The sequence below is a fragment of the Schistocerca americana genome, chromosome 5, assembly GCF_021461395.2.
Source record: "Schistocerca americana isolate TAMUIC-IGC-003095 chromosome 5, iqSchAmer2.1, whole genome shotgun sequence".
Classification (NCBI taxonomy): Eukaryota; Metazoa; Arthropoda; class Insecta; order Orthoptera; family Acrididae; genus Schistocerca; species Schistocerca americana.
The window spans coordinates 556,925,975-556,938,363 of NC_060123.1; the positions used below are offsets into that span (position 1 = coordinate 556,925,975).

The 12,389-nt window shown below is 41.1% G+C and overlaps 1 protein-coding gene across 1 annotated transcript in view; it reads right to left on the reverse strand.

The window, feature by feature from the left end:
• The window catches only part of LOC124615932 (macoilin-1), a 178,455-nt gene that overhangs the window by 109,041 nt on the left and 57,025 nt on the right, over positions 1-12,389 (reverse strand). Inside the window, exons 5-6 of the mRNA XM_047144118.1 lie at positions 8,269-8,335; positions 4,986-5,157 (exon numbers count right to left, since the gene is read on the reverse strand). Of these exons, the coding sequence (XP_047000074.1) occupies positions 4,986-5,157; positions 8,269-8,335 (239 nt within the window). The remainder of the gene's footprint in view (positions 1-4,985; positions 5,158-8,268; positions 8,336-12,389) is intronic.

A 12,389-nucleotide genomic window follows, 5' to 3' on the forward strand; every position in this document is an offset into this window, starting at 1 on the left:
TAAGTTCAACTGCATTACTGTGGCAGTGATCAGGTAGCATTCTTATAGCTCTATGTCCATACTGAAAAGCTACCTTGTCAATAACGTATATCATGAATTGTGGCTTAAGGAGTGGCAAGCGTTTTAAGACTTCTACTTTTTTCAGTGTATAATCCACAGTAACTGTGTTTTTGTAACCAATGAATAATGTTTTCCTTTGAACTGGACAGTGTTAGAGCCTTATTCTTTATAGTTGAACAGTACGGAACATTGTTGAGAATGATTAATGATGGAGTTTCTGAACTTGGTAACAAAGTAGTTTCAAACCAATTTAAAAACGTTTCACTACTGATTTCTTTATGGTACTCTACCATTTCTCTAATTTGAAAAACAACTGATTGCTGGTAATAATGCCCTGGTAGGTACCAGGACACAAAAGAATAATTCTACCAAATTTTACAGGGAGCGCCACACCTTCCTTTGTTGTCAGTCCAACCGCTCTTAACAGTATGACCAATATTCGTGCTGTTGTGGCAGTTTGGCAATGGCAAACAATTTGGGCATGGCAATGGGCACTCGGATTGGAGGAAATCAGATCCAGTGCATGAAATGTCAACCAACAAGTAATTTTAATCAGACAGTAACCACCTTACTTGGTAAATATTTAGATTACACTACATGCCTTTCACAATTACATTTATCATGCGCAAATTTCTCAAGATTAATTTGGTAGACCATTATCCTGTTGGAAAAAGTAATCGCTATTCAGGTAGAATTTGTGAATATCTGGTACAAAGCTATCCTGCCATATGAATAACATGTTACTGTTTTCAAGAAGAGGAATGACCTCTAAATTTCTCAAATGCACACAATACTGTTATTCATGATACATTTAACTGCTTATTCAAACCAGCACACAGTTTTTCATCTGCACAGTAAACACAGTTGTGGTATCCAATCATTCTGTTCTATACCAAAATAACCTCGATGGACCAAAACTTAGATTCTTGACAAGGATTGCACATATTCAGTTACCACTCACAACATTGGGCACAACTAGGCAGATCACCTTCAATCAGAACATGATTTAACATTAAAATGTAAAACCTCTAACTCAGCTTAAAACTTGATAAATTCTCGATATACTGGTACAGTATAGATGAGCTAACCATAAGACAAACTTCCAAAAGGAATATATAATCCCGTAACCATGATAATTGGTATAACTCTGTTCTCTTCCTGCTGCACACCCCTTTCTCCATTTCACACAATTTTACACACTAATTGCCAAATGTTTTATTTGTTACATGTGATAATGATACATAATCAACTCGGAGCCCTGGTTTTCAATGCACATCAATTATGATTTCATTTCACGTAACACTGTAAAATTCATTTGTTTTATTTGAATCAAATATCAGTTACCCACAATTGTTTGTAATTACGATAATTCTACAACTAGTAGGTGAAACAACTTCATAATGGTTGCACACCTGCATACATAGTGTCAAGTAAGTATTAGGTCTTATTTTTTAGCCACTGAGGAGGAGTACAGTGTGGCGGAATCATCAGTAACAGTAAAGACGTCACTTTAGCCGTGAGAACCAGCTCAGCTGCCTCCTACCATTTGAACTGTGTTGATCACATTACTAAGCATAGGTCCCTAGTGGAGAATCGACTTTTTCCAACCAGCTGTATGGTGGTGTAGTTTGGAATCACAGTCTCACGCCCTGAAGCCATTCACCCTGGTGGTCCCTCCTTTACAAGTAATTGACAAAAAAGAATCTTGTCTGTTACTCTAGTTATGTTTTACAGTTTCCTTTTGACTGGCACCATAGTGTAATATTTAGTGTACAAGGCTGCTATGTTGAAGATACAGTGTTATCATCCTGTCAGAGCATTTTTAGATTTTAATTTTTAAATTTTTTTATAAAATGACTTAAATCATTATTTTTTCCTTCAATTATTTCGTTCATATGTAAATTTTTTTTTTAAGTTTCCAATCCTTTGCCATGTCATTTTAACCATGGTATCAAACATTTTATTTGTTCCCATTTTGTCTTCCCATCATTCTTTTTTCGTTTAGAATCTTTGTCCAGATGGTTTTAATTATTTCTACATAGTAACCCGAATTTAAATCCTTCCATTTTCATTGCCTTATATTTTCATCCATGTTAATGCTGTCACTATTTCTATTCCTCATTTTGCATGAATTTCATTTTATCTGTAATCCCTTCTTTTGTTTCAAACTTCATCTCTATTATTATAATCAAAATAAATATTCCAAAATTACCCTTGGCAGTAAGTTATTTTTTATCAGAGGGAGTATGGGCGAATTATAGTCAATGTTTGACTGCTCCAATGTGCTCAGAATATTGGCTAACTTGCATTTACCAATCACAAACCAGTTTGTTTTTTTGTTTCTAGTTTTGTATTTTCTTCTTTTTTTATGCATGTGTGGCTTTTAAAATGCACAACAAAGCAAATCCATCAGCCAGCAAAAGTCATGACAAAAGAGTGGAGGAATATTATGAAGAAATGAAGTGAGTTTTCATGAAGGCCTTTCGCTATGCATAGTCTATTTATGAGGAGAGATATCAATTTTCTGAAAAACCTCCTGATTTTATAAATGCAAATGCCATAGCAATGGGCGAACAAATCACAGAGGGAATGATTCAACTCACGATGGCTATTGTTATTGTTCACAATAAGGAACTCATTTTAAACAGCAAGACTGATGAAGAGGGATTGCATGATGAGGTAAGCTTGTTAATTTTTGGATTTTTTCATCCGATATTAACATGAAAAAATTGTTCTTTGTGGTGTAATCTCAATGATGAAGAAATTGAAATATGTTATAACCCATCCAATATTCTAGCATCTCCATCAACATACATTCCAGTACAATACAAAGCAAAAACAGTTGCATTCACTGAAACCCATCCCAATTAGTCATCGAAAAGTATCCAACAAAGTGGTTTATCTCGTTTACACAGTAAAGAACACTTGAAAACATTGAAACAAGATGGTAAGCAAAGTGGTGCTAAATTCGAAAAGCTGTGTCTGATATCCAAACATCCAAAAAGTTAAGGATGCTAGAATGTACAACACACAAGTAACAATACGCACACTCAAACACTCAACAAAGATGTCGCCCTACCATACTTATCAGAAAAATTTTCATTCTTTGCAAGTGGGAAGTGGGTCAAGAATTTTGAAATATAAGACACATAAGTCAGAGAAAAGTGACTAAATTCGTCAGTGTAATTGACGTTGCAACATTTGAAGAAACTGAGGAAGCAGCAGTATGATTCAGAAAACAAATAGTATAGTAGTGATAATGAGCAATTGAAGACACTGTGGAAGCAGCAGAACAATTCAGAAAACACATAGAATTGATAATGAGCAATTACAGTCCAAAACTTTTAATTAATACTAATCAAATGAGTTACAATTACAAATCAACATATCATCGATCACTGTCGTTATGGGGATCAAGAACAGTTCTGGTACAAAAGAGAAATTTGGCAAACTTGTACATTCATATATAGTCACCAAGCAGTGCAGTACACACACATAAAGGAATGTTGTGTGTACTAGTGATTTTTTCTGCCGCCGCTTGGTGAATAGATTATTTACATACACATTAAATTATTTTATCAAAAATTGATTGTTTTCATTGTTATATTCACATGTAGCGCTATATATATTGATATTCTTCAGTGAATTGCTACCACACTTGTTCTTATGCATGCAGGAAGCCTGAAATAAATTCTGACAGAGTTGCTAAAGAAATTGAGCTTGGAGACAAATGCAGAAATGTGGTCGTCAACTGCTCGACATCAGTAAAATTAATGAAAGAAATGTATACACAATATTTGAAATCTGTCGAGAAATCTTATGTCAAAGAAAATGATTTTTTTTCTTAGTTGTTGGTTCATGAGGTGGTTGGATGGACAACAAATTATGAGAAAATATTTGTGAATAATACTGGAAAAGCTTGTGTCTGTATATATGTGGATGGATATGTGTGTGTGTGTGCGCGAGTGTATACCCGTCCTTTTTTCCCCCTAAGGTAAGTCTTTCCACTCCCGGGATTGGAATGACTCCTTACCCTCTCCCTTAAAACCCACTTCCTTTCGTCTTTTCCTCTCCTTCCTTCTTTCCTGATGAGGCAACAGTTTGTTGCGAAAGCTTGAATTTTGTGTGTATGTATGTGTCTGTCTGTGTTTCTATCGACCTGCCAGCGCTTTCGTATGGTAAGTCACATCATCTTTGTTTTTAAATATAATACAATGGTTAAAACGATGTGGGAAAGGATTAGAAATTTTAAACAAAATTACATTTGAACCAAATAACTGAAGATAAATGATGGTTTACGTAATTTTGATAAACATTTAAAAATAAATATTTACAATGCTCTGACAAGATTTGAACCCTGCATCTTCAGCATACTAATCTTGTATGCTAACCATTCAACTTTGGTGCCAGTCGAAAGAAAAGTGTCAAATATCACACTCTACAGTAGCAACTGAAACTCTTTTTCATGAATTACTTATAAACGAGGACCCACCAGGGAGAATATCTTCCAGGTGTGAGTCTTGTTATCCCAACCTACACCATCATATAGGTGGTTGCAAAAAGCCAGTCAGTCTCTCTCTCTCTCTCTCTCTCTCTCTCTCTCTCTCTCTCTCTCTCTCCCCCTCTCTCCCTCCCCCCCCCCCCCCCTCCCTCCTTTCTATCTCTATGCACAAACATTGTACATCCTACAGTGTCCTTATAACTTCAAATGTGCGAATACCAATCCAAACATCCAATGTTGTTAATCTTCTTCAGATAGACACAGAACATTATTCAAGGACAGCCCATGTAAGCACTGCCAAATTATATCTAGAACACAAAACTGTTTGTTCCTCACTTGCTACAGCTCCACTGAAGATATCTCTGGGAAAACTATATTGAGTTAACTCACTATTACACATCCAAATAAAATAATTCTCGTTTACCTTTGTTCTTCTCAAGACAAGTTGCGTGGCAAGTCTGGTGATGTTTCTGCTGTTGCAGGAGGTGCTGTTGTGGTAGTAAATGCTGGTGTGTCTCATGCTGCTCTAATGGGAGAGCTTGTCGAAGCAACTGCATGTAGAATTCGTTTTCTTTTGCTACTTCCTTCTGCTTCCGCTGAAAAATATGTGCAGTAAATTAAAACACTTGTAAACGCTCATCAAGCCAAGCTTATATGCCAAGACTGCAAACTCAACTTCAGCACGAGGAAAGGGATTTTTCAAAGGCATAAATGCTCCATTATCACACAGTAAAATGTAAACACTAATGTGACGAAAAACTATACTCCAACAAGTAATAGTCTACAGTGGATCATATAAACGATCTATATGGATAACTAAGCCAACCATAAAGCAAAATCATGAACGAAACAGGACAGTTTTTCTACAAGGATGGACTGCTGAGTCTAGTAGATTTCTACAAAACAGCAGGAAGTTTTGAGACTGTTACTATTTGCAAATCTCCTAAAAATTTGGTTCCAATATCACATATATGTTCTATACTGCTTGTTGAGTTGCCTTTAGTGATTTGCATCACATGTTTATAATAAAGACACATTTGTACACTGATGAAACAACTGTAATAGACCCCATGAGCAAACTGAACTGAGAAGTCTGCAGGAATACTATACCAATACTCTAAACCATACATACCTATTATTATTATTATTATTATTATTATTATTATTGGATAAGTGATTTTAAATGTGGTATAGATATTTCAAGGATTGCAGCGCATTCCTAATTGAGGTTTTTCTGAAGAAAAAACTGATGAAATTGAAAGTGTTGTGAGATATCTGAGACACGACCTGGCACACAACATCCTCAACGATTTTCTGCAAGTAACGGCGCTAAATTTTTCATGTGACTAGGTTAATTTCAATACATCAAAGCACCTTGAAACATAACTGATGTCATAACAGTGACTTAATGAAAGTGAAAATGCACTGAAAAAAAGAAAAAAAATATTTTTCTAATGTGAGAAAATGTTGGTGGCTGTTAACTGGAACCATTAGGATATCGTCATGATACGATATATGAAAAACTGTAAAACACTGTCTCTTTAATATGCAGCATTATTGCGCCATTTGTGTAGTGGGTTAAAGCAAAAGGGTGAAATAGCACTCGTGATGTAGTAGAGTCAGCAGAAGACGATCCCCGACAGCTGGCAGTACTGCTGCCAGCTCTCAACTGAAACGCAAACATCTTCACGCAAAAAGAATAGTCGTCTTACGACACTACAGCAACACTTGCCACAGAGGTGTATACAAAATCACGTATGTGATCAGTCGATGTAGATATGCGAAGCAGTCTGGCCGAGTACATTGCAACTGTTAGGGATCTTCTATCACAGGTCCCACTGTAAATCAATGTCTGTTCATTCACTGACTGTGGTGACAACAGAAGCAACCTTTCAAATAGTTCCCTACCAAAATATTCCTCAAGTCTGGGCCTGGCATGAACATTTTCTGTTCTCTGAGCTCAAAACTCTGCTACCCAGGAAGAAATCTTCAAACACAGACATTATTGGAGGCATAAATAAGTTGAAAATAATTGTTTTTAATTTCTCTGGGGGGGGGGGGGGGGGGGGGGGGGGGGAAAGTGGAATCTATAGACCAAATGAGCTGATCTCAGATCGATCTGATTAGTCCAAAACATTTTTGATTCCATGCTTGTATATTGCACCTATTTCATACATGCTTTTCTGTTTGAAATGTCTGAGACAATATGACTAGGAAAGAATATTCAGATTATCCCGGTTAAATTAAAAAAGGAAAGTATTTTGAGAAGATTACAATAGTAGACACAAAAAATGCGTAGCTACAGTCAAATATTTATAAATTTCTATTACTTTTGTAAATAAATAACTGACAAATAAAAAGGGTATTGCTGTAACAAAAAAGATAAAATATGCTACTGATCAGATACACAAAACAAAAATGATTCCTAAATAGTGACTCAACATCTGTGCCTAACCCACATCTCGAAGCAAATGAGATGGTTACCTCTGAAATCAAACCTAGTCTCTCTCTCCTACCCTGCTCCCAATCCTACACCACTGCGGCCATTTTCATGTGGATGAGCCAGGCACAAAACATTTCCTGTATACCCTCCCACCACCTCCAATTACTTACTTCTATCAACAGATCGCTCCTTCACAAAATGGTGTCTGAGTGACCTGCCATTCCTTTCCAACATTCCCCGACATACCTCTCTCTCCTTCCTAAGAAAGAAACTAAATTTCCTGAGCATGAGGTATAGTTTTCCTCCCTACTTTTATGTGTGTATACAGTAGCACTTGAAATTTTGCCTCTTTAAGGTTTGATTACAGCCATTCTGCCTCCAAGTAATTGAACGGTATTTTGCATCATACACTCCAAAAAGAGTCAAACACTACAATAAATCTTTTCACATATACCTCAATAACTCACTAGGGCAATAACATTAGAGAAATTTGGGCTTATCTCAAGGCTTATTATGTAATGCACCATTCATGAATAGAAAATCTGATGAGATTGGGGGGAGGGGGGGGGGGGGGGGGGGGGGGGAAGGATATAATTCTGGTACATAATGCACTATGAACTCTCCATCATACCCCATGAGGTGGTTTGCAGAACACAAATGTTGATAAAGGCATCTTGAATATTATTATCACAAGTCACTGCTGTCATCAACACAAAAAGGATGTTGTATTCTGCTACAGAGATTTAGGAATTTCCACACTGTGTTGGAATTTGTTGGGTACTCAGCTGCAGTCTTTATTGCACAAGGAAATTATTTTATTTTTTGTCTATTAAGGAGTTCCAAAATTAATTTATTTGCATTCTGGTTTTCAAACGCAAATAAATAAATTTTGTTAGTTGCTTGGTACAGAAGAAGATATTTCTTAGACAATACAAGGCAGGTGTATGTACACTACCACCTTGTGGTTATCTTCTTCAGGCTAATGTTGGCTCTGAGCACTATGGGACTTAACATCTATGGTCATCAGTCCCCTAGAACTTAGAACTACTTAAACCTAACTAACCTAAGGACAGCACACAACACCCAGCCATCACGAGGCAGAGAAAATCCCTGACCCCGCCGGGAATCGAACCCGGGAACCCGGGCGTGGGAAGCGAGAACGCTACCGCACGACCACGGGATGCGGGCTATCTTCTTCAGGAAAACAAACTTTAAACACATTTTTACATACTTAATATGCACTTTACGGTAAATATATAAATACCTGCCGCATTCGGTATCCAACGTAGCTCTTAAATCCAAATCCAAGAGTCACGACTGGGTAGCCAATGCTAAAAAAATTTAAAAAAATTATAAATGTTGGTTTTCACACATATTGAGTGACACATAAGATGTGATTGTATTCGTTTTATAAATCGTGTATTTATTCTGGCCAAGCACAGCCATGTGAAAGTAACCACAACAGTACACAAATACCCTTAATGTACAACATTTTCCACATGTTCACAATTTTACCTCTTAGATCCTTCAAGTGTCATTTTTTTATATATATATATTTTGTGGTTTTAGGCCGCAAAACTTCTATGGTCATTAGCGCCCAGCCAGTGACGTAGGAAACAGGAAAAAAATGAAATTTAATATCAGCAGCAATGGGAACAAAGTCATAAAATTTGAGAAACTAAAGGCTGAAGGAATGCTCAAAAATCCACTATAGAAAGGGGTTGGTTGTCCCCAAAAAAAGCTTCAAATGACTGACAGCATTTCACTGTCACTAATAAACTGTAGAACGCGGTCAGCTGAGCGCGTGTCATCTGCTAAAATCGACGGTAGATCAGGCGATAGCTGTAGACGGGAGCGTAACGGATTAAAATAGGGGCATTCAATTAAAAGGTGTCTGACCGTCCACAGCTGAGAGCAGTGGGGACAGAGTGGGGGAGGATCACCGCTTAAAAGATGTCGATGGCTAAAAAGACAGTGCCCTATCCGGAGTCTAGCTAAAATTACCTCCTCCCGACGACGCGTTCGGGAGGAAGAGGTCCAAGCGCAAGGAAGGGCTTTCACTTCCCGCAATTTATTATGGGGAAGTGTTGACCAATGCGCATGCCATAAATGAGCAACTTGGCGACATAAACCACTCCGTAGATCGGTAAACGGAAGAGACTGAATAGCTGGCCGAGGAAGAGAGACTGCAGCCTTGGCCGCTATATCGGCCGCCTCATTCCCACAGATACCAGCGTGTCCTGGGAGCCAGAGGAACGCCACTGAGATGCCCCCCAGGTGGAGCAAGCGCAGACAGTCCTGAATCCGGTGGACCAGAGGGTGCACAGGGTAAAGAGCTTGGAGACTTAGGAGAGAGCTGAGAGAATCTGAGCAGATTACGTACTGTATCCGCTGATGGCGGCGGATGTAGTGGACAGCCTGGAGAACAGCGTAAAGCTCCGCAGTATAAACCGAACACTGGTCGGGAAGCCGAAAGCGATTTGGGGTGTCGCCAACAATATAGGCACTCCCTACACCTAACGATGTTTTCGAGCCGTCGGTGTAAATAAATGTGGCTTCCGTCATTTGTGCACATAGAGCAGCGAATGCCCGACGGTAAACAAGTGTAGGGGTACCATCCTTGGGAAATTGACATAGGTCTCTGAGCAAGTCGATCCGCGGACGGAGCCAAGGTGGTGCTGTACCCCAAGTTGTCAAGAAGGTTTTAGGAAAGCGGAAGGAAAGAGAATGGAGCAGTTGACGGAAGCGGACTCCCGGGGGTAGGAGGGAGGAGGAGCAGCCTGCATACCCGACATCAAAGGAGGCGTCGAAAAAAAGGTCATGGGCTGGATTAGCAGGCATGGAAGACAGATGGCTAGCATAACAACTCAGAAGGACTGCCCGCCGAATGGACAGCGGAGGTTCAGCAGTCTCAGCATAAAGGCTTTCCACAGGGCTGGTGTAAGAAGCTCCAGACACTAAACGTAATCCACGGTGGTGGATAGAGTCGAGACGCCGAAGAATAGACGGCCGAGCAGAGGAGTAGACTATGCTTCCATAATCCAATTTCGAGCGCACTAAGGCGCGATAGAGGCGGAGAAGGACCACTCGGTCCGCTCCCCAGGAGGTACCATTCAGGACACGGAGGGTGTTAAGGGAACGCAGACAGCGAGCCGAAAGATAGGAAACGTGGGAGGACCAGCACAGTTTTCTGTCAAACATAAGACCCAAGAATTTAGCGACGTCGGAAAACGGAAGGTTGACAGGACCTAGATGTAAGGAGGGCGGAAGAAACTCCTTACGTCGCCAAAAATTAACACAAACGGTCTTACTGGGTGAGAAACGGAAGCCGGTTTCGATGCTCCACGAGTGGAGGCGATCGAGACATCCTTGAAGACGTCTTTCAAGAAGGATGGTCCGTTGAGAGCTGTAGTAGATCGCAAAATCGTCCACAAAGAGGGAGCCCGAGACATCAGGAAGGAGACAATCCATAATTGGATTAATGGCAATGGCAAACAGGACAACACTCAGCACGGAGCCCTGGGGTACCCCGTTTTCTTGGGAGAAAGTACGGGAGAGAGTAGTGTTCACCCGCACCCTAAATGTGCGCTCTGCCATAAATTCGCGAAGAAAAAGGGGCAGCCGGCCTCGAAAGCCCCAAGAGAACAGTGTGCGGAGGATGCCTGTCCTCCAACAGGTATCGTATGCTCTCTCCAGATCAAAAAATATTGCTACCGTTTGGCGTTTCCGGAGAAAATTGTTCATGATATAAGTGGAGAGAGCAACAAGATGGTCAACGGCAGAACGATGCTTTCGGAATCCGCATTGGGCTGGTGTTAAAAGACTGCGGGATTCCAGCCACCAAGCTAAACGGTAATTCACCATACGCTCCAAAACCTTACAGACACTACTCGTGAGAGAAATGGGGCGATAGCTAGAGGGGAGATGTTTGTCCTTTCCAGGTTTCGGAACGGGAACGACAATAGCTTCCCGCCATCGCCTGGGAAAGGTACTGTCGGTCCAAATTCGATTATAAAGGCGAAGGAGGTAATGCAGGCTATGGGTTGATAAATGCAGCAACATTTGGACATGGATACCATCCGGTCCTGGGGCGGAGGAGCGAGAAGAAGAGAGGGCATGTTGGAGTTCCCGCATGGAGAAAACAGTATTGTAGCTTTCATGATTTTGAGAGGAGAAAGCAAGATGTCGCACTTCCGCTGCACGTTTCTTCGGGAGAAACGCTGGCGGGTAATTTGAAGAGCTCGAAATCTCAGCAAAGTGCTGACCCAATGAGTTAGAAATTGCGACGGGGTCCACTAAGGTATCATGCGCGACAGTGAGCCCAGAGACCGGGGAGAAACTAGGCGCGCCTGAGAACCGTCGAAGCCGACTCCAAACTTCCGAGGAGGGAGTGAAGGTGTTAAATGAGCTAATAAAGAATTTCCAGCTTGCCTTCTTGCTATCGCGGATGACGCGACGGCATCGCGCATGGAACTGCTTATATCGGATACAGTTGGCCAAAGTTGGATGGTGACGGAAAATGCGAAGAGCACGTCGCCGCTCGCGTATTGCGTCACGGCATGCCTCGTTCCACCAAGGAACTGGGGGGCGCCGGAGCAATTCGGAGGTGCGTGGTATTGAACGTTCCGCAGCTGTGAGAATAACGTCGGTAACATGTGTGACCTCATCGTCGACGCTGGGAAAGCGACGGTCATCGAATGTCGCTAGAGACGAAAAAAGTGTCCAATCGGCTTGGGCAAACTTCCAGCGTCGCGGACACATATATGGCAGTTGAGGCTGCAGTCTAAGGACACATGGAAAGTGGTCACTCGAGTGTGTATCATCAAGGGTGAACCATTCGAAGCGCCGAGCTAGCGGAACAGTACCGACCGCAAGGTCCAAATGAGATAAATTTGTCGTGGAGGCAGACAAAAATGTGGGGACCCCAGTGTTGAGGCAGACTAGATCCGCTTGGTGGAAGACGTCTAGCAATAGTGAGCCACGTGGACAAGGATGTGGAGATCCCCAAAGCGGGTGGTGGGCATTGTAGTCCCCAACCAGCAAATAGGGGGGTGGAAGCTGATCAAGAAGATGAAGGAGATCAGCTCGTGCCATTGGTGTGGACGATGGAATGTATACCGTACAAAGAGAGAACGTGTATCCAGAAAGGGAAAGACAGACGGCGACAGCTTGGAAGGAACTGTTTAAGGGGATTGGGTGATAATGGAGAGTATCATGGAGCAGAATCATGAGTCCTCCATGGGCTGGAGTGCCTTCAACAGAGGGGAGGTCATATCGGACGGACTGAAAATGAGGGAGAACAAAGCGATCATGGGGACGCAGCTTTGTTTCCTGAAGACAGAAGATGACCGGCGAGTAGGATCGTAAGAGGATCGACAATTCATC